The following is a 27,442-nucleotide window of genomic DNA, read 5'->3' as shown; positions in this document are numbered from 1 at the left end:
GAGTGTTTATTTCTCGGCCTCAGATTTAATTCCTGATGTTTGCATATGTTATTTAGGTGGATTCTTGTTTTAGAGTCCTGGCTCTGGACTCTATTCTCCTTATTGATTTTGGACTTTACTTAGTTTTTGCATCTGCTTCATCGTCCTGTACAATGTTTTGAGCCTGACCTAGTTTACGTCTATCGCTAACCAGTCCGCTGGTCATTGAATTTTCCATGGAGATTTTAGATTTATCATCTGGTTGCTGGAGTTCTGAGTTTGCAAGAACATGACCTTATTCTCCCTCTGCTGTACCAGTATGTCGTATATACACTCCTATTACTATTTTTTGTATTAATTTAATGTTACCATTTATTTGTATCATCCTACATCATGATAACTCTGCTGGCTCAGTATAAATAAAGTGCAATAACTGTCACTTTGCTGTGTACTGACCACTTTCTCCTTCCATTCGAACCCCACATCATTAGTTCCAGCTCTGCCACTTACAGCACAATAACACTCTCTTTCTGCCTTAAGGTGAACTTAAGTTGCCTAATATTGCTCAGCATCCCACCAACTAACCCTTAAAACCTTTCTTCTGTTTCACATTTTTCCTTACCATCCTGTCCATCCAAGAGACCCCCAACATTTCAGTTGGCCAACTGAGTGTGGTCTCAGGTATGGCTAAGGGCAGGCTTAACCGAGACTTATTTTGTAACCTTGTAACCTATTTATGTAACTGAGGAAGGTATTTAGAAGAATAAATGTATTTTATTTATACAATTTAATTTAAAAACCAGGTTCCTGCTATTTACATTGTGACCCTAGGAAAAAAAGGATTTACTTATACCCAGCAAACATGAGCTTCCAATCGAGATAGATCTGGACCCGAAGGTAGTCTTCTTAAAGACAAACAGTTAGGAGGTATGCCTTTAACCCTTACAAGTGGGCTGTGAGCCAATGTTCTACCAATGTTCCCAGCAAGACATGTCAACACGAAAGCACATTTTCTACTTACCGTATTGGCTCGGATATAGGCCGCCCCCGTATATAGGCCGCACCCTAAAAGTTTGTTGCTTTTTTAAAGAAAAAGTTTTTTTCTTTAAAAAAGCACCAAAAACATGCTGCCACTCTGTCCTCTCCCCCCCCCGAGATATGCTGCCACTCTGTCCTCTCCCCCCCCGAGATATGCTGCCACTCTGTCCTCCCCCCCTGAGATATGCTGCCACTCTGTCCTCCCCCCCCCGAGACATGCTGCCACTCTGTCCTCCCCCCCCCGAGATATGCTGCCACTGTCCTCCTCCTCCCCCCCGAGATATGCTGCCACTCTGTCCCCCCCCCCTTACCAGAGCAGACTCCCGGGTGTCTTGCGGGGCCGGAGGGGGACATCTATGCACATCGTGTATACAACTCCCGGTGCCGGCACTCAGCGGAAGTGCCGGCACCGGAAGTTGTATACGCGTATTGTGTAGATGTCTTCCGCCGGCCCTGCAAGACACCCGGGAGTCTGCTCTGGTAAATCGGGGGGAAAAAAAAGTGGGGGGAAAAAGTGCGGCCTATATTCGGGCCAATGCGGTATCTCACTGGAGATTCCTTTGTGAGAAGACATTTAATTTAGTTGAGTTATATACCTTCTTGTCAAGAGTTTTGCAGCTGTTCTATATTGTCTGCTGAAGCCTTCTTGACTTGCTACTGTCAGACACAAGACCTGATAGATCTAATATTGGCAGATCTTATGTTCTAGGTAGAAACTGGATCATTTTAACCTTTGTGCACCAGTTCTGCGCTAACATTCCTCCCTGTCTTAACTACATTTGTTAAATATTTTGCAGTCTTCAGAGTTCACATTCAACTCATATATTAACAGCTTTTATGTCAGTGTGAGTTTAAAAACACATTTGATCAATGCTAATGGGCATAGACAAATAAGCCACTAGACTTTCTATTTTTAAGTGTGCATTCAGCATTGTATGTCTATAAGCTAGTCCCTATGTACCTCTATACCAGGGGTGGCAAATTTCAGGCCAGGATTTTTGGATTTTCCAGCTTTGGTGCAAAATAACTGAAACCGATTAATTAACTTTTGTTTAACTGTATACAGAGTTCTCAGTCTCTTTGAGGCATAAATCTGACATCTCTGTTCTGCGCTATTCTGCATGTAACATGATGTTAAGAGTCTACTTGTCAATTTTTTTAACTGGATTAGTACAATCAGGGATATTTTTTAAACCTGATTGACTTTTCCCAACTGTACTACCTGTTCTTTACTTAAGGACTCTCAGTGTACAGTGATAAGTGTAATAAAAGGTATCAACTTGAACAAAAACCCTGAAAGTGCATACAACTGTTAGGTGGGGCCAAGTTATGTGTTTCAAGTGATAAAGCAGCCTAGATCTGACAGACAACATGCTCAGCGCTCACTAACACTCCTAAAACTTTCTACCAACAGGGCCACGCAGAACACCCAAAAAGGGTCCAAAGACTGTGCACACTGTACAGGCCTCCTTGTTACTCAAGACATACTGGAGGCTTTTTATGGCATTGCAAGCGAAAACAAACAAAAATAAGTCAGAAATTGCCTCAAATCTCAGCAATTGCCGTCTACTTTACCAGCCCTGATAATTGCATTCAAAAATAGTTTGACAAACTTTTTTCAATAACCCACATAATTCATGTGAAAAAAAATTAAAATCACCATCAATGTCTCTTTTCAAAGCTCTTTGTTTACCGTACAATGCCAAGTGTAGTTGGTCATATGCACAAAGCACCTTGAACATCCCAGAGTAAAGAAAGACATACATTGGAAGCTAGATGCAGACTCCCAGAACAAAAAAGGCAAATCATTCAATTATGAGGCCAGATGAAAGTTGAAAATAAATAAATGTGTTGTACTATTACAGCATCTTTTTTATTCAATATATTAAATATATATTAATCAGAAAACACATACTGTAAATCCGGTAAGATACACAAATATAAATGTATTCTTCTCAAAAATTACACATATATACACACAGCCCAGGAGGCTGTGAGATCCATAGTCACCACTGCATTTTTAGTTCTATGTACATTTTTCTCTTCAAGGTATGTACAAGTCTTTAAAAACTGGCTGTGAAATGAAACGGGGTCCATCCAAATGGCCTGGTGGAGTGTGCGCCTGGGAGAGACTCCCATCACGTTAGGTTTATAGTCAGTGATGTGAAAAACAGGCCCTTTTCTGTAGAAGCTGTGAGGGAGCCAGATGAACTCTGTACGTACTCAATACAGAGATGAAAGAGGGAGACATAATGGATAATCGTCTATCTCAGCCAAAGGCACATCTGGATTCTCTGCAGTATTAAAAATAGAAAGTCTACAAATACTATCCAGTAGATCACACTGTGATGTGGATCTGCTGAATTAGGCACCTAATATAAAAGATTCAAAGAAGTCTTATCAGGTGACACACTTCCCTCCTCGGTGTATCATTAAGCCTCCTTTTCTTGTGGACCTACAATCAAAATGCAGGGTGTTCATTCAGAAAGGCAACGTGTCCATGAAGATCTTCTCTACAATAGGAGGGGGTGGCACAAGGTCCTCGAGCTTCAGGTAGAAGATACGTTGAAGACCCTGTGTGCAAAGGGTTCTAAGCTCCGGAAGCTTTCCAAGCAGTTTGGACAGACAGTTAGACCTGTTCAACTCGTTAACACTGGTTGGCACATGCTCTTTAAGGCAATTAATAATCCGGTTCTGAAGTTCTTCAACTTTCTTGGACTCTTTCAACCCATGTCTATCTAATGAGTGAGAAAAACAAAGAATTGTTAAATTTTTGTGTCTGTTCCTTAGGAACTAAAACAATAAAACACTAAAATATACTGTGTTGGACTCTGGTGTCTTACTGATTAACACAACCCCCTAAGAGTATTATAGGTCCCATCCACACAAAATGAAGCTGTGCACATGACCACGCGTCCTATGGTGGCATGAAGAAGAGTCACACAATTGCCTGGGTTCTATGAAGAGTAAGTTTCGGTATAGTCAATACATTTGAAATGTGGACAATGTGGCAACTTGTGACAACGGTTCTTAAAATTGGTCTGTCATTTTTATACATGTGCTCTACACAACTCTAGAAATAGTACTTTCAATTCTAGCTGAGTGAGAAATTAACTTATCTCTCAAAATATCTGTCAAACTAATAAACTGAAAAGGGTGGAGGAACTTGTTAAATGTTGTTATACCAGGCCAGCATACCCACAGGGTGGACTTCCATTAACTTAACTAGGATTTTCATATTCTGCTATGACAATTAAATTGTAGCTGTATTCATTCACAGCCCAACCAACACCCTGCACACAACACTGCTTATGAAATACCACATATCCAGGGGCAGTGAAATTATTAGTCAATGTATTTGAACTGGTATCATTTGCTACAATGTTTTGTACCCGTCAGCCTGCATTTACCTGTAATTATGACTAGGGCGGAGAGGCAGGAGAAAGATGGGACGTCAATGTTCATGCGCTGCAGAGTGTATGAGAACTCAATGATTGAGTCTATCCATTCTCCAAAACCCCTGAGACACTGTGTGCGGTGCAGAACCACTCCATTGCAGAAGATCAGCTTTCCTTCATCGGGCTTCGATCTGTTAATAAGAAGGAGACTCAAAATGAGCATGTAACAATGCAGAGATAATGAGAGAGGCATAAAGAAACATTTTTTTTTTTTTTTTTTTACAGAATTTTACTGCTACTAAATTTTCCATTGTACAATCAGTATTCTGATTAATATTACTCTATGTCCTGTCTATTAACCCCTTAAGGACAATGGGCGGTCCCTAAACCCATTGAAAACAATGCATTTTGAGACCGTACATGTACCGGCTGTCATTAAGGGGTTAAATGCAAGTTTCATAAATAATAAACAAAATACATTATGTTATCAGATCAGCTTCAGTGCCAAAATTCAGTTGTTATTCTGTTTATGGGATTCTTTTTCTGCTGGCATGTTCTCTGGCATGAGACTCTTATTTCCCTGGCAGGCAGGTTTTGAGCCTTCCTGCTAACTTATTACCGCACGTCCTGCTCAGTGTTCAGAACAGGATTAGCAGTACAGCAGTACAGACTGCCACCCTGGTCGGGCAAGACAGCTGGTTTTACCTGTAAGCCAGTCGCAGGATGAAGAGCTCCAAAAAGGAAGACTCTAGCAGGAGATCCTGGTCTTCTTTGGGGAGATCTGCAAAGCCCTGGATTTTCTCTGCCCACTTGCGTATAACTTCCAAGGAACCAGAAAGTAGGTCATAAAACTGTTGCACGTCCAAAGCGTTCTCCTTCTCCAACTGGACAGGGACATTCTCCTGAAACTAACATGTAGAAAGACCACACATTTTACTATGGGCAAAAACTAGATTATCCTTAATGACAGAGCAAATAACATATACTCAACATGCTCTGATAAATATTTAAAAGTGGACATTAGGCTTAGTAACTGGATATTAAGTTCTGTTCTGTGTAAAGGTATGTAATAGCTACAAACTGAACTATAAAGCTGATAGAGCATACAGTGTGGTTGTGCACACAAGCCAAATGTGGTCATAGAGAAAACATTAAATGAAAATATAGTTATAGATCTATAAATCCGATAGGTTATCCTCTTCTAAATGCACTTTTTTTTTTCCAACAAAAAAAAAAGAGTTGTTTAAAAAAGAAAAAAACTTCCATACAAAGACTTATTCTCAAAGCATACAAAGGCCTCACACATTAGGCAGAAACAGCCAAATATGGCATTATGGAGGTTTTTGAACATCAATTCCCAATATTCTTTGCTAGACTCGTCTTGTGTTCTGGTGATGATGGGCAGCTGGGGAGCTTTTTAAACAGAAACTATTTTTTTACATATATATTGGAAAACAATTGCTAAATATATATTCAGAAATGATATACGATTTAAATGTTACCAGTGAATTTATTTTTCAATATGGCAAGTTGGTTTCTTTCTCAAATAAAACAATGGACGTCAGAAATAAATAAAATCTTATCTGGAAGTCATAAGCACCAAATTACCTTGGAATAGTCCAGTTTGCTTGAGCTGGGAACCGAGTCAATGTGTGCCCGCACCAGAGAATTGATCAGGCTGACCGGAAAAGCGTCTGGGACTTGCTTTGGTTTTGATGGCAGTCGGCCCCTCCTGCCCTTCAAACTGTCTGTTCGTACAACTGGAAGATGGCACAAAAGCCCAATGAGTTCACAGGGATACAATATAGGGACAGGTGTCGTAAGTTATCAACTTTTACTACTACAAGCAGAACTATGAATTTGCACAGGCTCAAATAAATACATTTAATTAAATTAATTTAAGCCATCAAGGAAATATTTAACAAATAAGACTGATATTCTAGACTGGAATGTTTGTGCTCCACTAATTTCAGAGATTTTGTTGGTGACTTAATAGAAAATATATTTTTAAACAGAAAAAAAGGGAGTTTTTTTTTTTTTAACAAGCTGTAAACAAATAGTAATATTCATACATACCTTCTTTTACCATTCCCACCGCTAAGCATTTCTGAAAGCGGCAGAACTGGCAGCGATTCCTGCGTCTTTTGTCCACCGGACAGTCCTTGTTAGCCAAGCAGATGTACTTGGCATTTTTCTGTACAGTCCTCTGTGGGGAGAAAATGGAACAATTGTCAGGGGAAGCAAGATGCCAGGCTGAGACAAAGCCTCTTCTGTTCCTATTTATTTTTGTAACATTTCTCTGGTGTCGGACTGTTCCTAATATCAAGTTGACATTTGGCTCCTAGCAAAAGAGAATGATTCACCTATCTTAATTAGCAGAGGATCTCCTCTAAAACACCTGATTTGCCTATAACACAAATGGAACGAGACCGAGAACAACAAATTACTGGTGGAGCGGATGGTATGAAATAAAAGTTTTAGACAGCTAGCTCATTCTAGAGAGAGATTACAGTGAATCTAAAGGATGAAGCCAACACCCAGTTTTTGGAGCAGGAATAACGTTGTGTTGGAATCTAAGGGCGTTAAGGGAGTGAATATACATCCCCTGGTGTTTTATTCATGAAATATAACATTTGGCAGAGGAATCTTCCAATTGACACTTAAGGCTAATTGAATCACAAGTGTAGTGTAGCCACTTCATAGCAAGGGAGCGCACAACGCATGCGATGAGTTAAGCTCACAAGCATTACGACTAAGGCAGCACTTGTGGACTGGTGAACACCATGCATATTGCATATTAAGGCTTCTAGGTGCCAATATTAATGGCAGTTTTGAAATCAGGTTTAGCATATAGCCAGGTTTCCAATTTAAAGTTAATTTGTGAGAGAGGCATGTACTGTCAACTACACCATGACCTGAGCTTAGCAGAAGACAAACCATCCCTTTTTACACTCTTATACCTCACATAAGACAATTTGTCCAACTCTGTTACTATGGATTTTACAAGACTATGCATGAAAGGCATTAGGCCGGCACATACGCCAGTGTTAGGGTTTTTATGTTGCTCTATTGGGATTGAGCAGATCTTTTTTTGACACTGTAAATACATGGTTTTCTCTACTTTTGCTTATTCAATTTGATCACTTTAATATTGTATCAAATAAAGAAAAAATGTAATTATGTGATTAGACCTCAGTAGCCTATTTTGTTTACAGCTGTTCACCAACACACAACATAGCCTTTGGTTTTTTGGGCTAATATTTTGGTTGTTTTTTTTTTGTTTTTTATTTGCCATGCTTTATTTTGTAGTCACCAAAAGTTGTATTATAAATTTAGGGTGAAAGATAAAGTGCAAAAAGCAAAAAATACAATTCCACATTGTATTAAACCCTACTTTAAGGGAATACAGCTACGGCAAGATCAGAACCAATGATGTGAAGTGAGCTTACAAAAGTAATTTACGGTGCATGTTACTCTACAGGGATACCCCCCAGGGATAAAATAAAATAGGGGTGTTGAGCTGAAAACCCAGTGTCCTAAAACGTGCTAGTCACCTGTACAAAAACAAAGCAGGAGAAATTTGTCAAAGCCTTTACTATTTCCAAGTGAGTGAATAATGATAAGAAAAATGCTAAATAAATGTTTTTTTTATATGTTACTTTATTGATTTAATGCGTATATTGAAGCTGTATTATGCATTGAGAGCTATTTTAGTAAACTGTCTTTGGCCAAACACAGATCTGTAAACCAATTATAAAGCATCGAAGGGAATATCAGTGCTATACCCTCGGCAACAAGGGTTAAGATTGCAGTTTATTTCACACCGTTCCAGCACCTGCTGTCTAATGGAAACTTCTGGTGCCCTATCCCTGTCTAATTGGTGTTGGGTTCCTCCTCTTATCCCCAGTTTGCCCCAGCTCAATCCTTCCAGTTGACGGTCGGAAAAGGGAGCAGAGATGATCAACTGCCGTAGGATCGGGCCAAGAAACTGTACACGGGGTGGACAGCTGCTTCTTTTTAACACCATGGGACGGTTTGGGACAAGCCCCCTTTCTTCATCCCTAGGAACGCGTATCAGCTGAACGAAAAGACTGGGTGGCATGGATTCAAACTCCTATGCCAGGACAGTCTGCCAAGTCTGCAAGCAAAGCAGCACCCAGGGAGACTGACAGGTGAGGCAATCTGGGGCTAATCTAAGATGGTTAATCACTGCAACATATTTATACTTTGCTTACCTTAAAAAAACCTTTGCATCCTTCACAGGTTCGTACCCCATAATGCTGGCAAGATGCGTTATCGCCACAGACAGCACATCGTCCTTCGTTAGAGTTGGGACTACGTGCTTTTGAAGGGGACAAAGGACTGTCAAGTAAAATAGAACTGTCCAAAACAACAGGGCCCTGATTAAGAGACACAGTAGAAAAGCCAGAAGCAGAGTTCTGTGCCAAAGCAAACACATCAGAATCCACAACCTGTTGCTCGAGTCTGTGTGGGGTTGGTGCCATTTTTAAGGGATTCTGAGCCATGTTTGGGCTGTGAGCTGGTGTACCGAATGAAAAAAATGAAGGCTGAGGAATACTGTTTTTCTGCTGCTCAGTCCAGGGCCTCATGCCATCATAACTCTGTGTAGGGGAATAAGCTCCATAAGAACTCTCCCATGTAGGCATCGGAGGATTCTGGAATCCTGGGGTTGATGGAGAAGGAATGGAGCAAGGACTGCCATAATAATCCGATCCACTTGATGACATGGTTTCGTCTAGCTGGTTTGCGAACGAACCAGGGTAGCAACCAAATACCTGAAACTCTTCCACCTTTACGGAGGACTGTGGGTTCGTGGAAGGGATCTGGTACAGAAAGGCGTCAAATTCTCCGGTGTAACCGTCCATGAAGGTGCTGAAACTGGGCAAGGAGGTGGAAGCTGTAATTTCGCTGTTAACAAGGTCCATGGTGAATTTGCCAAACTCGGAGTTTAAGATGTCTTGCAAATAGCTATCGCAGGGACCTGCACACTGAGACAGACTTCCATGCTGGGCTTGAATACAGGGCATTTCTATGAAGAAAAGGGAATAAACAAGGGGTCAAACTCAGTGGTCAAACGTAAAAATAGGAAGAAAAAAAAGAAAAAAAAAAATCAAATTCATTTACATAATATCCCCAACTGATACAAGCGTTAAGTCTGAATATAAACAGATTTTTTTGCATGCCGTAACTTGTCATATATCAAAAAAAATTGCACAGATTGTTAATTAGATATCAATACAAATTGCCATTAGGCAGGATAGTACCTTTCATAACCATCACTATGAAAACCCAGGTCGGAACATAAACACAACAAGATAAACGGTCAGGCAGTGAGCACGGATTCCTGTGCGGGATACAGATTGTCTTGGGAGGAACCCAATCTATTTCTGCAGCGACATCCTGTAGCCAAATCACAGTCCTACAAGGCTACTTTAACATGCCAAAGCACTGGCCAGTACTTTCTTGGTCACAGAGTGACATAAATTTAGTTGTCAACGCTACACGTCATTGAGTTTGGGCCAAGGTGTCTTAGTTATCGCTCGCAGCCTGCAGAAAAGACGGTAATCCCGTCAAACAAGTCATAACAGCATTAAAGCACATACAACAATATTCTTTACCAGCCCTCGTGTGCTTTACAGCATTAAATAGTTCATTCCTCGGGCCTCAACTCAACAGGCAAGAAATAGCAGCCATTTTAAAACAACAATAACCAAGCAGACATCTTTGGAAAAGGACAAATGAATCAGAGAAGGGGGGACTGCAATAAATTAAGAGCTAATGACAGCTAGAATCCTCGGGTTTTGTCGTCCTTTTTCTGGAGGTAATAAAAAGGGAAGATCCAACAGTTTGAAGAACAACCTTATAGATTGCTGATGAATTTCCAAAAAAAGAAAGCTAGAAGAAATCACCATGAATATATAGAGTGTGGAAAGGAAAAATGTCCTGCTGCATACTACAATAAATAAATTAAAAAAAATAATTAAAAACAAAAACGACCAACAATGTACATTAATCACCAGGGGACGATGCATATTGCTCCAAGGAGTCACTCTACGGAGGGTTAATCTATCTCTTGGATTAAAGTGCAAAGATTCAGACAAACAGATTTAAAAAAAAATACATATATAGAAGAAAATCATAGTTGCTCTACACAAAGAGCCAATAAAACTACAAATCCTGCTAAATCTAGAAAAAGTAAAAAAACCGCATCCATTGTTCACAGAAGCAGGCATGGAATTTCTAGATATTTCTATCGTATATTAAGATGAAAAGAGCTATTTTAGTAAAAACGGGGCATCTGTTGCAGATCTCCTTTAAGAAATAAGTTACCAATCTGTCTGATTCATGAAGCAGCCAAGTGCGCCAAGCTGTTCTGCAGCAGCTGCTTGTTATAAAATCCATATATAATTCAATGCTGCAAGCCAAATATGCCGTTTTAAATAAGAAGTCTTCCAAATCAGCCCTTCAGGCACCACGTCAGTCACACACACACACAACATCATTTTTACAACATTATAGTTTGCTAATAAAATATATACGCTATTATGTGAACCCGTGCTACAATGCAACAGGATCACAGGTTTGGTAGGAATATTATTATTTAATTTTTTTTATATAGCGCCATCATATTCCGTAGCGCTGTACAATGGGATACAGCAGATAATGAGGACATTCCAAAAATTGGCAGAATACGGATGAATGAACACAACTCTGTAGCGGGGTTCACTAGAGGAAAATGTGCAGTTTGGGATTGTAGAAGATGAAAAAGACTATTTAAATCTTACACAATACGACTGTTTTACAAGGCTTATGGGTTAGACGCTTCCCTAGAGGAAATGCAACCACTCATACGAGATAGGAGACAGCACAGAGCCAAGAAAGCACTTTACACAGGAACACAAAAGCGCTCGAGAAGATTTGTTCCTGATAGGCCAGGGTGTCCTACAAAAAAAACACACTTCTGCCATTTACTTAATAAATTGGATCATAATCACCGAGCTGCCTTTGTGTGAATCACCCTATATGTGAAGAGACTATTGTATGCAAGCCATCGTTGGTGGAAAAATGGATACGCGATATATACAGTATACAGAAGTATAAAGATACAAGAAATCGAGGGATGGCAGTTATACATTTAAAAAAAAAAAGTTATGAAAAAAAAAGTTTTCCCAATTAATAGGCATTGTTTGTAAATATAAAGCAAAAAGTCAAACAAAATATATATTATTAAGGCATTTTTATATAAATAAAATGTAACAAAATCAGCCAACACTTAAGAAAATGTAATTATAAGATGAAGCAAGTGCGCAGCTGCAGAGGTAAGCGAGCCCAACACGCCGGGAGAATCTGCAGGTGTACACAAGACACAAAAGGCTTGTAAAGTATCATATTCACTTCTGCAATAACGGGCGGCAGTCATCACACGTTAGAACGTGCATTCCTGTCAGTGTGCTCTGCAGATCGTCAAGTAGTCTTTAAACTTAGACTGTAAGCTCAACGGGTGAGGGAGCACCTTCCCTAATGTATTCATACCTACTGTACCCCGATCAAAAGGTTACGGATTATGTGACAGCACTTACTGTACATCCCCTTTGCTATACTGTAAATCTATTAGCGCTCGATAAATGAATATACACACATATAAGATGCAGGTACTATGAATTTGTGCAGGACGCAGCCACATAAAAGCTGCACCTGTTGCAGCCAAAGGCTGCCCCCCAAGCCTGTAACTTGCGCAGCATCCAGATGAGCGATAGCAACTGTGCAAAGGTTGGGGGTAAAATAAAAAGTCTAGGGGTGCAACTCACACGCCAACGTGCAAATCAAGAATACATCACATATACCGTCAAGGAGCACAGCCACGTACAAAACGCTTATTAATAAACTGCTATTAATAAACAAAAAGAAGAAGAAGAAGAAAAAACAAAACACACAATGCAACAAATTACAGAATAAAATACAATTATATTCCAACCAAAGCAATTCTGCAGCAGGCAATTAACAGAATAAATCACAGAATGATGGTTGTGGCTTGCATGATGCTCTTGAAGAAAAGCATACATGTGTGTGCGCTTCAAACTGCCGTGACATACCAGAGAAGTCAGTTGTATGTCCCCGAGGTGGGCTGTCCGCAGGGGCCAGCGTGTAGCAGTGTGATAATGCCCCAGTCACTGCACTGTCTGCCTCCTCAGACCCTTCAGCGCTTGCACTGTGCTCCAGACCTGCATGTAAAATCTATTAAAGCCTGTGACGCACGAAGGGGGCGTTCCCTGCGCAGGGGGGTGTGACGCACATGGTAACTCGGCTTCACTCCCCGTAGAAGGGCACAGGGGGCGTGGCTTTTCCGGTAGACTACGAGTTGCAGGCCCCTGGAATGCAGCTCTAGTGACGCACGTCGTTTCCTATGACGCAGGCTCACATTGTTTGATCTATTAATAGCCCCTGCACTATTAATAGCACCGGCGGCGAGAGGGACCCGACTCTGAAATAGCTGCTTAGGGAGGGGGAGACCCCGAATGAACGTCATCGGTCGTCGGATATAGCACGGGGGCAGGAGGTTTCCCGGGGATTCTCTGCATATTTACTTCTGGAGGGATTCCATAGGCAGAATGTTTGTGAAGATCACACAGGGAAAGTTGAGCAGGTCCAGCACGTGTTAGTGATGCAACCAAACTCACCTTCACTTTCTAATTTTACATCACATGCAACGCCATAGAGATATATTTGTACATGTAGCCTCTGGTCTGGAAGATACGCTATATATATATATATGCTATAGGCTATATATATGCTATAGGCTATATATACTATGGTTAAAGAAGAGTGCATAATTTCTGCTAATTTATTATTGTCTATAAGTATGTAATATAGCTCTATCATATTCCACAGCACTGTACAAGCTAGTGGCATGTACTCTACATTAAATCACATTTATTGTTCTATATAGTGCCACCATATTCCACAGGGCTGCACAACAGGATGACGTGTAATCTACAATAAATCACTACGTTGGACATGAAGTATACATATGAGAATGATATTGGAAATCCCTATAATGTGGTTTTCTTTTGCCTTCTTCATGTTTGACATGTGTTTTTTCCAACCAAAATTACCATGTTACTTCATGTGATCCTTTTGTTTTACAATTTAAATAAAGCTTATATTAATAAATTTTTATAATGATTTCACCATTTTTATTTTTTAACTTTACTTCATCTACGACTAAGGTCTGAATCTTTACACCAGAAAAAAATGGGCCAAGCTTTAGGAAACTCTATTCTAGTGGTTCAGGATCCGCTGGCGCTAGAAAAACCAGATGTTGTGGATTACAACTAAAGAGTTGTAATCCGCAACCAACGCAGTGGGTGGAAACCCCGTAATAAATGGAATATAGCCTTGCTATTCCTTAATGTTCATTAAAAACACTACTTAGTAGTTTAAGGAACAAGAGGCATAAAGATACCTTATTGATGATCTGTAGCCCCACCTGTCCAATTGCCCAACTTGCTTGGTCGCGGAACATACACAGCCGTTCAAAGGTTTGGGGACACAGTTGTTTTCATGGAAAACAATGCAATTTCTAACTGCGCTCATTTAATTGCTAGAGGGTATTCAAATGATCAGTTATCATTTTAATCTTAGCGTCTTTGCTCAAGGTTTTTTTTTCAGAGCAAATTCTCTGGGGAAAAAAACCCAAAACATTTTTCTCAATCATAGCTTTTATTAAATATGAAAAATTTGTTTACATGAATTAATATTTACTAGTAAAACTTTTTTCCTATAGGGTCGTCTTATAATCAGGCTTTTTCTTTTTTCCTAAATTAATATTCAGATGGGGAAGGTCGTCTTATAATCAGGGTCATCTTATAATTGAGCAAATATGGTAGATTAGGGAACACAACATGCCTTTGGAACACAGGAGTGATGGGAGTGATAAAGGGCCTCTGAACACCCTTTCAAAAAAAAAAAAAGCAGCCGTTTCCAACTATGATAGTCTTTTACAACATTAATAATGTCTGCACTGGATTTCTGGTTCATTTCATATTATTTTAATGGACAAAATGTGCTTTTCGTTTAAAAAAACAAGAACATGTGACCTCAAAAAACTGAGAAATTATTCAGCAAATGGAAGCAGATCCAAGCTTGGGATCTAGCAAACTGCTGATTTGTTTTTTGATTTTTTAAATATAAAATTCTAGTGGAATGCAGATATAAACTGTACAACCTAATTAGGACTAGGATACGCTGGCGCATGCACAAATGTGTGGAGAACATTCTATTTCTCCAAGAATAATACAGATTTATTGCATTAATATATATCCTTTAACAAAATAAATAAGTGATAGGGATTGCTACACCTACATTGCAGTAGTGGAGTCTAATCAGTTCAATGCTTTGTTGATAGTAATTCTAAAGCAGAATAGATCTGTCAAGCTGAAATCAAGTTCAAGGCTGACTCAGTCAGGAACAAAACCAGTTAGGCCTCGTTCCAATCTCCCGAGCTAAAAAAAGCTACATATAATATTCACACCTCAGTGAGGCATGGTAGGCGATGTACAAAAGCTTTAACATAGTCTTTAAAGCCGTGATAAATATGCATTTCAAATTATTATACTTAGCAAATTCTAAAGAACATAAACTCCAACCAGAACATATGAAATCAGAAGCGACTAATGATTAAAATCCGCCACCAGAAAAGGCACTCGTGAATATAAAAATAAGAAACCCCTGCCAGACGTAAAACAGCGGGAAATCCATATAATGAAAAACATCAAAACCCGAGCATTCATTTATTCTTTGATGAAGCCTTCAGAGAACACCACGTACGGTCATAAGTCTACAAAAATGTCTCTCTGGTACCTTGAGACATTATGACCATACCTGGGAACTCTCCATGTTGCGCCCGGAGAGTCTAGGACAGGGGCGTCCAACCTGCGGCTCTCCAGCTGCTGCAGGACTACATGCTCTTTCAGCTAAGGGGCTGGCTGAGGAGGATGGGAGATGTAGTCCTGCAGCAGCTAGAGGGCCGCAGGTTGGACGCCCCTGCTCTAGGAGGAATGGTGGTTCTCTGGGTCGACATCAGAATCCTACGGGTCACGGGAGTGGGGTCCTAAGACACTCCACTCCCTGCCAAATTACTCCTTAAATGGGGGGTGTCCGGCAACATTGGCGAGACCACCCACCGACGGCAGGTAGTCCTGGCCGCATCCTGCAAAAGGTGGGCTCCGTGTAGCCGGAGCCTAGAAGTTCCTACGTATGCTTATGAGGATACATTTGATACAGACTGCAAGCTTAGGTAAACATGCATTTTACTAGGTAAACAAAATTGACAATTAATTGAAAATGTCTGATCCACAGAACAGTTTGTCTATTTATTCTGCATATATTTGAGAAGTTTTTTTCTTTGATAGCAATCGTAACTCGAACGCGCACAGACGTGACTTTTATTACGTTTAGCTATAGTAAATAAAGAGGACAAATATTGTCGCTGTGCCTTTTATCAGCAATAATTCTTTGAAATATTTGGGAAGGTGTCTATATTTTTACGTATGTGTGCCATTACCTCATAGGCCGCATGTTCCACTGATTCACGGGTCATTAGATATCTTGAGTGTGTGAAGAAAAATCCATAATACATTTAGTTAGCAATTAGTCTCCATATTACATATGGCTGCGCTGTCAAGCATTAACCGTAGTCATCGATAGAGATAATATCCCGGCTACATGGATAGGAAATGGTGACTTCATAAGAGTCCTAACCGCATCATTACAAATGTCAGCAACGTTTAAAGGGAAAGTATTACCACAAATTGAAAATGACAATTTTGTAAATGTTTTTTTCTGATAAATACATTGCTACTATGGAGTTTGTGTTGCACTGTTTGGGGTGATGCTTTTTAACAAAAAGTGTTGATTATTTTTACCAAAAATTAGAGAATAAATGTAAAAAAAAAAAAAAAAAAAAATCACTCAAATTACATGTAAATACAGGACGTAAGTGTGGCCGACAGCTGGATTCACGCAGCCACACGCCATGCTTTTATATTATGCGGCCGGCCATATCCAGCCGCCAAATGGCCAGTCTGTGGCTGCGTATGTATATTATATGACCAGGACAATACCCCTGGATTCAACAGTCCGCCTTAAAAGCCTTCTCTAACATTGAACCACAATGTTGTGTCACTTCCCCTCACCAGTTTGCAGACAGGAGGAATATTCACACTACATGGTTAAAGACGTCTACAATTTACAAATCACCTGAAAAAAATATTAGAAAGCAAGGTTGGCTAGGGAAAGATACGAAACCATCATAGGTCAAACAACGAGACCAAATCCATTTGGACACGAAGTACTACCACAAGGGCATCTTAGTAGATATACAGTACATAACAGACAGCGTTTTGTTTATATATACATATATATAATTTAAAAAAATGATATTCATCTTTGAAATAGTCAATTAACTATTTTTCACCCATAATCAACGTGAAATATGTTTCTCTTCAGCTGCATAAAAGCAAAGTGTCCCTGAAGGTGATGAAGATTAAGGGTGCTGTCCCACTTACTCTGCTGACTCGAACACTTTTATATGCATTAGAAACAAAATTCCAAGTATAGTTAACCATTTTGCAACAAAGAATCACTTATCACTGCTTTTGTGTGCATGTATGACCACTGGCTCTTTGCAACAGTGGCTGACCTGCTGGAAAATAACTGGTGAAATTAATTGGAAAGCTTTCCGCGCATGCACACAGGGGATGCTTGCAGAGCCAGTGCTGGAGCTTACTGGCACTAAGTATATCATGTGCCAGGAGAGGACTTCAGCCAAACATGTCTCCTGCAGGGAAAATATCTGGGCCATGGGGAAAGGGACAAACGCATTCTGAAGAAACCCCCAGGCATTTGCAAGGGAATTTAAAGGGATCTGCCCGCCGACGTCAGCGTGCAGTCCTGGCCGCGTCCCAGAAGTTCCCAGGTAAGCATATATACACATACACTATGACTATGACCATCATAACAGCCTCTACTCTTCTGGGAATGCTTTTCACAAGATTTTGGAGACTGTGGGAATTTGTACCCATTCAGCTGAAGAGACATTTGTGAGGTTGGACACAGATGTTGGATGAGAAGGCCTGGATTACAATTTGCATTCCAGTTCATCACAAAGGGGTTACGATCAGAGTTCTGTGCAGGCCACTCAAGTTCCTCCACACCAAACTCGTCAAACGATGCCTTTGTGGACCTTGCTTTATGGACAGGGGCACAATCATGCTTAAACAGGAAAGGACCTTCCCCAAACTGTTGCCACAAATTTGGAAGCGAACAATTGTCGAAAATGTTTTTGTGAGCTTTAGCATTACCATTACCCTGCACTGGAACTAAGGCCTAGCCCAAACCCTGAAAAACAGCCTCTGACTATTAGTTTCCTCCACCAAACTTTACAGTAGGCATTAAGCATTCCAGCACGTAGCATCTAACGGCATTCTTCAAACCCAGATTCGTTCATCAGACTTCCAGTTAGCAAAGTTTGATTCATCACTCCAGGGAACACATTTCCACCTCTCCAGAGTCCAGTGGCTATTTGCTTTATACCAATACAGACGATACGTGGCATTGCATACAGTGATCTATAGCTTGTATACGACCATGGAAAACAATTTCATGAAGCTCCTAACGCACAGTGTTTTTTGCTGATGTTGTTTCCAGAGGCAATTTGAAACTCTGTATTGAGAGATGCTACCAAGGACAGGCGATTTTTACACACCGGCTGCTTCAGCACTCGATGGCACAGCTTTGAGTTTGTGTGGTCTACCCGTTCGTGGCTGAGGTGTTGTTACACCTAGACACTTCCACATCACAGTGATAGCAGATCTAACAGGGCAATTTCACAAAGCGGCAAAGGTGGCATCCTATGAAAGTGCCACGTTTAAAGCCATGGGTGCCTGAACTCCATTAGGTGAGGCGTCCATATACATTACACACACATTTTCAGAAAATCTGAATCTCATCGGAATCTGCCAGTAAGAAATATCTCACCTCTACAAGTTAGAGCCAGTGATACATAATAATCAACATCTGGTAAGATGGAAAGTTACTAATGCAATGAAAAATGCAAACAGCAACAGGTTATGCACTTTTCCTATTGTTAAAAGTCTATTTTTGGAATTAGTTCTGGGTTCAGTTAAGCAGGTCTACACACATGCGTAATTAATACAACTTCATGGCATGTTTGCGTTGGATTCTTGGAACATGTCCCAGAGCTGCTGCTTTTCGGAATGTGCTGGTGGTTATTATTATGAGCTGCATTGCCAGCAACTTTCTGGGATCCCAGCCACTGCCTAAAGAAGATTTTAAATTACTTGCATTAATCAAACAACAATAGGTTAAGAAGAGCGGTACACAGATGGTACTAGCATTTGCATTTTAAACATAGGAAAGGTTTGGGGTTTTTTATTATTATTATTTTTTTTTTTATACAATATTTTCAGTAGTCAAACAAATAAGCTAATATAATGTAAAATGACAAATTACATAATACTGTCCTTGTCTTGCTAAGATGCAGTATTATATGTATTTTTTGATTGCCCACCATTTCAAAGTAGGCAATCCCACAAAGGCTTGTTCCAAAAATGAATTGTAGGCAAGCTGGAATGGGATGAACAATTTCCTCTAACTGCAGTCAAAGCTATTCTCCCGCTCACCCATGGTTTAGTGATTAAACCCTACAGTCTACAAGCTTGTGCTACTAAATTGTTAGTTCTAACAAGTCATCTTGCCAACATGAACTAAATTTTAACAAATATTTGGCTGTAATGAAACAAAACATAATGAATCATTAGGTTTCAATATTAACATGAAATGGCAAAAATCAATGCATGCCCAATCAGGTTGAGTTAAGTAGGCATCATGGCAGGCCAAAATAGGAATGGTATGATCCTGTTCCTAATAGGCCCTGTTCCTAGTCTGTTGTGCTGGTAGACAATGGGAAAAAAAACGTGACCTTAATGTGGTCAACGAATGACAAGTGTTAAAACATTGCCTGCTTGCACCGGGGATACCACACGAGAATGTGTTTCATTTTAATTTTGTCGTTTTGTTTTTCACTCCAGCCATAATATGACAAAGATAAATATTTGCCCAAGAATAAATCAAGTCTTCAGTCACAGTTGATACATTTTATGGTGACAAAGTTACAGTTTCCAGAACCTTAAGGTTCGCTTGTTCAGATTGTCTCTTCTTCCATCTAGAGAAGAGACATTTCCGAGAGCCTGAAGCTTACGTGACTTTACCCCAGCCCCACACATAGTCGAGTTCAGATCACATGCTATACTGGCAGTTTTTCTGGTAGTTTTCACCTATCATTCTATACCCGCCACTGTTTAAAGCAATACCTGTTGCTATAAAATCAAGGTTTCAGATTAGTGTATCGTTTCTAAATAATCTTTCGCAGATGCATAATTAGGAATGTTGGCTTAACTCATAAAATGAGGAGTGGGAGCTTGTTCACTTAACCAGGGAAATAATTTCTAATGTATAGAGGAAGTAGCACTGAATTAAAAAGAGAAAAAGAAATTCAAACAGTAAATTAAAACAAACACAGTAAAATTTCTTTGTGACGTGTGGGTACATTATATCCCCTGAACAACCAACCCTGGTAAGTTTAATTTTTTTAAAACATGCATCTCTCATCTAAATAACTGCATTATTTATTGTTTTAAATATTCTGGGTTCTTTTCTGTAAAACGAGCACAAAGGGTGCATATTCGTTGTGCAGCCCGAATACCGAGCATACGAACACGGCAGCAGCAAAGCGTATACGAACACGAAGACATACAACACAAAGAATCTTCGTGTTGGTCTTCGTTTACTAATCTCCCTGGTCCCTTCCCCATCTAGCCTACCTTATCTACGCAGCATCGCAGGGGTTAACGGGAGCGGAAATCCATAGGTTCGCCGTCAAGAGTTAAGGGGCCGTGCGAACGACTCTATTGGTCGCCTGCAATCGGTTGATGCTAGAGTAGGCCCCTGTCGGCTACCAATAAAGTTGTTCTTATGGCCCTTTAACTCCTTACGGTGAACCTACGGATTTCCGCTCCCGTTAACCCCTGCGATGCTGCGTAGATAAGGTAGGCTAGATGGGGGAGGGACCAGGGAGACAGGCCAAGTTCCCTGTCAGGAGTTAAAGGGTCGTGCAAGCGACTCTACTGGTCGCCTGTAGGGGCCTCCTCTGGCATCAACCAATTGGTTGACTTTTAAAATCCTGGTGCCACAACTTGGCCTGGGGAGACCATGATCTCCCGCTCCAAGAGTTAAAGCTGCGTACGAACGACCAATAGAGTCGCTCGTACGGACCTTTAACTCTTGGAGCGTGGAGACCAGTGGTCTCCCCCAGCCAAGTTGTGGCACCAGGATTTTAAAAGTCTGTACGAGCGACTCTATTGGTCGCCAGCAGGGGGCTTGTCTGCCATCAACCAATGAAGTGCACCTGCATTTAGAATCCCGACGCCAAAGCTGCTGCGTAGTGCGTACCGCGTTAACCCTGTATTAACCCCTTCTACAAAAAATTGGAAAAAAATGAAGAAAAATGTACATGAATATTCGCCCGAACCAAACACAGGAACGGGCGAATATTCGTGGAATACAAAGATTTTTTCAACCACGAAGACGAACACGAAGAGTTGGCCAGCGCCCAAGTCTACTGCTTACCATGGCTCTGTTACTTAAGCATCCATAGAATGGAAACAATTATACCTAGAAAATTAAGAAGATGAGTTCTGAACAACCCTCTTTCTCCTGATTGGCTGATAATTCAGAAGCCTCTCCTGATAGGCTGAGTTCTTCCTTCACATTAAGCTCAATGTAAGCTGCAGCCAGCACCAGGTTTGTGTGACTGTGTGTGCATGTGTAATGTCTGGTAATAGAGGAGTTAATTCTCTGAATCTGCTCATGTCTGGTAATAGAGGGGTTAATTCTCTGAATCTGTAAATCTGCTCATGTCTGGTAATAGAGGGGTTACTTCTCTAAATCTGCTCATTTCTGTAAACCTGAAATCAGCATGGTTCCCAAGGCTTTCCAAATTTATATAAAATACATTTCATGTGTATGTGACCGTGTGTATATGTGAATCAGTATGAAGGCGATATATACATGTGTAATCTCATTTGCTTAATAGCGTGTCCCTGAATGCCAGAAATAAAACGTGGTCACCCTACTTTCATATAAATGGAGGTGGAGTGTATTTATTTGCTGACATCATAATATGGCACCAAATACAAATGATTCTCCACTGCAGTAGTTGATTTGGGTATGGTGCTTCTTGGCGAAGAAGGACATGTGAAGAACGACGATACAGTGGTCTGTACCCATTGAGGGAACCAGGAAGTAAGGACATGTACAGAAAACTTTACGTACATTTTCCAGCTCACTTTTTCCATGAACATCTACCTACTATGTCATCGATACATAACAAAACCATCAACTTAAAAAGGAGTTTTAACACAATCACAATAACACATAAATAAGAATAAAACACAACTCCTGTTGTGTCACAACTATTTATGAACAGTTGGAAATTTTTCAAAGAATATCATCATGATGGAAAAAGATTAGGAACATTTCTTCCGAAATCTAAAATCTGCAATAAAAGGAAGAGGGAGATGCAAGGGATTATAGGATCAAGACACTGAAACATAAACTCTACGCCTACACTGTCGGATTTGATTTAGGAAGCGTGTTTTAATAGCACTCACAAGGTTAACATCCCTGTATGCGTAACGTCAAAAACGATTAGTACGTTTACAAGGAGTAAGAGTTCACGTGGTAGATATTTCTGTCCCAAACACTGTGATGCAGTACCGGAAACTGAATCTTCCCACGTTCTTAAGAGCAAGAATTACTCCTACACATATAGAATGCTGAAGAAACACCACAACATGGGTCTAATATAGCTGCAGCTTCTATAAAAAGCCAACACTAAGAACAGACTTAGTGCCAAGTTGCTAAAGTCATAGTGCCATCAATCCTGACTACTTAGCACATAATTAACATCTCTCAACACAAACCTTCTCTCCAACCTACTTTCAGGTCTGTTACAGCAATACGATGGTTAAGGGGTTGCACCTTGGGAGTTTTTGTGAGTTGTTCTAAAGATTTGCTCTGCCTGAATTGTTACGAGCAGTGATGTTCGTGAAAGTGCCAATGCATTATTTAACACTCTTGGGAGGATAATATGGCCTGTTAGCCTTTAAAAATCAAATAGGAAAAGACAGGTGATAAAGATGTGATGTATTCCCATTACTAGGTACCAGTGGGGAAACAAGAAAGATGTTTTTGACCCTTTAGGGTTTCAAAGTGCAGTACGCCGCAACGCAATATACAACGGTTGAATACATGCTAATTAGGACAAACCTAAACATTTCCCACAAGCATAGTTTAAAAGCCCTGGTTAAGATAAAAGACCGAGTTGTATACCCTTCACACTTATTGATAGATGGCTCTGATAAATGCACTCCTCACCTCATTATTATTTATTCTCTTGCGATCCACACAAAGGATCGCAACCCAAGATGGCAGTTCGAAAAATAGGTGATTCTATCATGATACTGCCAGGCTCAATACAGGTCCATAAAATGTAGACGCCTGAAGTATCCTGCCCTCGCCCCCTTTATGGTAATATACATATTTGAGACGCCTAAGGCTTCTAAAGAAAGATGACACATATCTAAGCTACACAAGGTCACTTACCACACTGTTTTAGAATCTCAGGTTTAAAACGTTACCGTATTAGTTGGACAGACTCTGCTAAAAGATGTGAGCACCCAACCAGTAACACACAGGGGACTATTCACTGAAGTGAGAGTTGACATAAGTGTTTGCAAGAGAGTTGTGTTTCAGCCCCTACACATAATAAAGGCACTTCTGCTGCAAGAAGAGCTTGGCTGGCCCATAATAATGAATAGTTAAATCAGTTAGATTTCATCAAAGTCTCTATGCATTATCCAGTGCCAGCTCAGCCATTGTGGCTGGAGAAACCTGTTGGTGTTTTTCCCTTCATGATGAATAGTGAATGGAGTAAAAGCCACAACTCTCCTCCAAAAGCTCACTTTACTAAATAGACCACATAGAGTGACCAAATGTGGTCATTTTCATCCAGTAAAAGTATTGTAGAGCTGCTGATTTGGGGCCAGCCCTAGGAGCATGAAAAATAAGGGGGGGGGGCTGCATGGTACCTCTGTAGGGTTAGTGTTGAAGGGCCACAAGATCTGTACCAGAGGATGTTAGTCTGTGTATGTATGTTTATGCTGATCAGTGGGAGTTTGTCAATGTATATGAATGTGAGTCAATGCTTGAAGCATGTCACTATATAACCAAAAGTATGTGGAAACCCCTCCTAATTATACATTTTAGGCATTTCAGCCACATCTACTGCTAATAGGTGTATAAAATCAAGCACATAGGCAGCCATCTCCATAGACAAACACTGGCAGTAGAATGTGGCGTACAAATGCTTAGTGACTTTAAACATGGCACTTTCATGAGAGGCTACTTTTGCTACACGTCAATTTGTGACATTTCTGTTCCGCTAGATCTGGCCAGTCTACTATAAGTGCTATTACTGTGAAGTGGAAGTGTTTAGGTGTAACACCAGCTCAGCCAGGAAGTGGTAGACCATGCACAGTCACAGAGTGTGGCTGCTGAGTGCTAAAGAGCACCGTGTATAAAACAGGGGGAAAAAAAGGAAGAAAAAAAACACTACAGAAGTTTCAAACAGCCTCTAGAAGCAATATCGGCACAAGCACTGCACGTTGGGAGCTTCATAAAACAGGTTTCCATAGGAAAGCAGCTGTATACAAGCTACACACAAAGATTACTGTGCACAATACCAAGTGTCAGATGGAGTGGTGTAAAGCACACTGCGAGTGGACACTGGACCACTGGAAACATGCCCTGGAGTGATGAACCACATGACAGTCTGATTAACAAATCTGAATTTGGCAGATGCCAGGAGAACCCTACCTACCAGAATGCATAGTGTCTACTGTAAAGTTTGGTGGAGGAGGGATAACGGTTGGGGCTATTTTTCAGGGTTTGGGCTAGCCCCCTTTTATGACATATGTATACTTCCAACTTTTGGCATTGGCTTGGAGAAGGTCCTTTCCTGTTCCAGCATGCCTGTGCACAACAAAGCACGATCCATAAAGGCATTGTTTGTTATGAAGTAACGTGAGTGGCCTGCACCAGTGATGTAAACACCACAGAGAAAACCATAAAGATGCACTGCGAGCTTCTGTGACGCAAAATACATCTCTATGATACTTCTCATTGCTAGATAATGGTAAGGTTAATTCTCATATCTCCGACTATTTCAGAGAAACAATATCTCAAACTGCTGAGACAGACTCACAACCCTTTAAGACTTAACTGCTGGGAGTTAGCATCATGGATAGAGATGTTCCGGCCATCGTATGCAACTCAATGCATAAGTCTTTGGGTTATTCCCAAAAAAGAGACTTCGCTTCACTATTCATTATGAAGGGACAACAATAGCAAGTTTCCTCAGACAACCGTTAGTAGTTGTCTGAGGTTAGCCCTGTCTGTTTCTTCTGCCCGGAGAAAGAAGAAAGTGACCAGGAGACTCCAAGTCAAGTCCAGAGAGATCCCAGGAATGCATATTAAAGTACCTACAAAGTTATAAAAAAATTATTTATTGGTGAAGCTGTATGGGACATTAGACTGCCCCTTTAAACCAGGCAGATTGTAATACTGGAAAAAAAGCCAGACTATTGATTCCCTCAACATTAGAGAGTACTTGCAGCTTCGAGATAAAGATTCCCCAAATAAACCTCACATGCTCTAGTACTTATCAAGGGGCTGTATTATCATAAATGAAAAGTGGTTCCTGGTTCGTATATATTTACAAGCGGATTATCAGCCGAACTAACAGGACGCATATCAGGAACATTCTTCAAAGGGTTGCAGCTTTTAAGCCGCTGGGAGTTCTTTGCTGGCCAGCTTCGAACTACTTCTTTTGAAGTTATGTTTAGGCCAGCAATAAAGACTATTTGTGTTTTCTCTGTTTTTAAAGAGATGTGAAGTTCCATTGCATACCTGTTGACTTTGCACGCGGTATAACACACACACCTGGCGATATTGCAGTTTCCCATATTTTTATTCGGTGTCCCTGAAGTTTCTTAGGACAGTCATTAGCACCGTTAATGGCGCTAGGAACACAACCATCAAAGAGCAAATATGATTGGGAGGGGTTACAGCTAATGGGACAATTGTTCACAGCAAGGATTTCCCAAAGTTAAGGCTTCTATTCTAAGATGAATGTTATATGGTGTATCTCTAACAAAAGTTATGGTGGGTAAAGGTGATGGAAAACCCTTCCATATATGGTGTATCTCTACAGACCGGTTATATTAACTAAACAATAATAATATTATTAATGAAAATAAACATATTGTGTTCTACATGCGGCTTTAAACAATACGAAAATACTCATACTTTTAATAACAAAATCACACTTATCTTTCAGAAACATTGATTATTTACTGCTGCTATAAAACCAAACTACAATGTGTAGCTTAAAGCGGCAGTGCATTTTTTTTTGAGTCATAAAAAAATGATTAAAAGCAAACCTGACTTACAGGAGCTGAGAAAGCCTTTTGGACACAGCCAGCTCCGGTACAACAGGTAAGAAAAGTGGCTTTTTTCATCTATTCTTCTAATTATTCTGCAAACCTTAATTTTAAGTAAGGAATGTCTGATAATTTTCCTAGGACTCAAAACAAAATCCAAAAACTCTCAATGCCTCTGAGTAGGGCTGCTACATTACTTGGGTTTATTTAAAGAAATTTGTATTGATTTTCAGTACTAAAAATCATGTCTAATATTCTGTATAAACTTTTAATAAACAGCAATAAATTAACAGATATAGGAAAGGCTGAACTTGATGGACGCATGTCTTTTTTCAGCCTATGTAACTATGTAACTATGTATTCTAAGATATCCATACATCTGGGTTTTTTTTTCTTTTGGATAAGCTCAACTATATTTGCATTCGATTTAATTGAATAACTTGAACACTAGTTAAGTACTGAACTAATAGAAAAACACCAGGTCTGGGAGCCCACAGACAATGCCACAGAGCAATGCAAAACACAGCAACAATCTGATCTGTAACACACCACTAAGAACAGAAGCAAGATCTAACCACAAATAAAGCAAAAGCATCACCTTATTACCCAGTTCTGCAGGTCTGATTTGTATTCATCCCTTTAATAGTACTTACTGCTGGCTAGTGTGCTTTGATTGCCAAGTATACTCTATTTAGCACATGATGCATCAATAAAAAAAAAACATGTATTTGGTAAAAAATAAGGTCACTGATTTATTGGCACCATCATTCCCCAAAAGTATCCCCCCCTTGTGCCTAATCACATGCAGCAGCAGCAGCAGCAGCAGCCTCTGTACTTACACTGGGGACTCTGTGTGTGTCTCTATCCAGTCCTGAGTGCTGTGATCAGGTTACAGACACATCCACCTGCTGTGTATGTGTAATGGTGGGGGGGAGAGAAGCAGGGATCCCTGGGTCACTTACAGCCCTCTCCCCCTCCCTGTGCCCTCCGCCTATCGCTCTTCATCTCGGGAAGCCTGTGTGCTCTTGCAGGCGGCAGCCCATGGCCCAGGTCGGGGAACAGGCTAGGAAACCTGATGCTAGTGCGCCTCTGCCCTGTACGCAGCTCTGCTCTCATTCTCACTGCCAGCTTTCTTTCTTTCTTTTCCTGACCGGGGGAAGGAGGGCTGGTGACGTCAGCACAGAGCCCCATTGACGTCAGTGGAATCCCTGTATCTGCATCAACGAGCTAAAATTAGCAGCAGAAAAGAAAAGCCTAAAATAACTCTCATGCCTTTTGTGTCACAAGCTCCAGCAGTTATTCCGTAGATAATATCGGGGGCAGACACAGAGCCTACGTTATATTTATAGGTTTGAACGGCACAAG

At 40.4% G+C, this 27,442-nt stretch overlaps 1 protein-coding gene across 2 annotated transcripts; it reads right to left on the bottom strand.

Annotated features, from left to right (window-relative positions):
* Positions 1-2,868: 2,868 nt before the first annotated feature.
* NR4A1 (nuclear receptor subfamily 4 group A member 1) lies at positions 2,869-27,210 on the bottom strand. 2 transcript variants are annotated; one of them, XM_053455548.1, is made up of 7 exons: positions 26,917-27,210; positions 8,651-9,465; positions 6,492-6,621; positions 6,024-6,175; positions 5,121-5,323; positions 4,428-4,606; positions 2,869-3,755 (listed from the first exon to the last, which is right to left on the bottom strand). In XM_053455548.1, the coding sequence occupies exons 2-7, from the start codon at positions 9,461-9,463 to the stop codon at positions 3,499-3,501; spliced, it is 1,734 nt and encodes a 577-aa protein (XP_053311523.1). In that variant the 5' UTR covers positions 9,464-9,465; positions 26,917-27,210; the 3' UTR covers positions 2,869-3,498. The 2 variants fall into 2 exon arrangements, with proteins under 2 accessions (XP_053311523.1, XP_053311524.1); XM_053455549.1 differs by lacking the exon at positions 26,917-27,210 and adding an exon at positions 12,530-12,663.
* Between the last annotated feature and the right edge of the window lie 232 nt (positions 27,211-27,442).

This window comes from Spea bombifrons, chromosome 2 (assembly GCF_027358695.1).
Source record: "Spea bombifrons isolate aSpeBom1 chromosome 2, aSpeBom1.2.pri, whole genome shotgun sequence".
Taxonomy (NCBI): domain Eukaryota; kingdom Metazoa; phylum Chordata; class Amphibia; order Anura; family Pelobatidae; genus Spea; species Spea bombifrons.
This window is presented reverse-complemented; position numbering and strand designations above follow the sequence as displayed.

Coding starts and splice junctions, on each gene's coding strand:
- NR4A1 (XM_053455548.1), bottom strand. CDS start 9,463: ATGCCCTGTATTCAAGCCCAGCATGGAAGTCTGTCTCAGTGTGCAGGT. Junction 5,324..6,023: donor GCAAACTGGACTATTCCAAG/GTAATTTGGTGC, acceptor TCTACATGTTAG/TTTCAGGAGAATGTCCCTGT. Junction 4,607..5,120: donor ATCCTGCGACTGGCTTACAG/GTAAAACCAGCT, acceptor TCTTATTAACAG/ATCGAAGCCCGATGAAGGAA.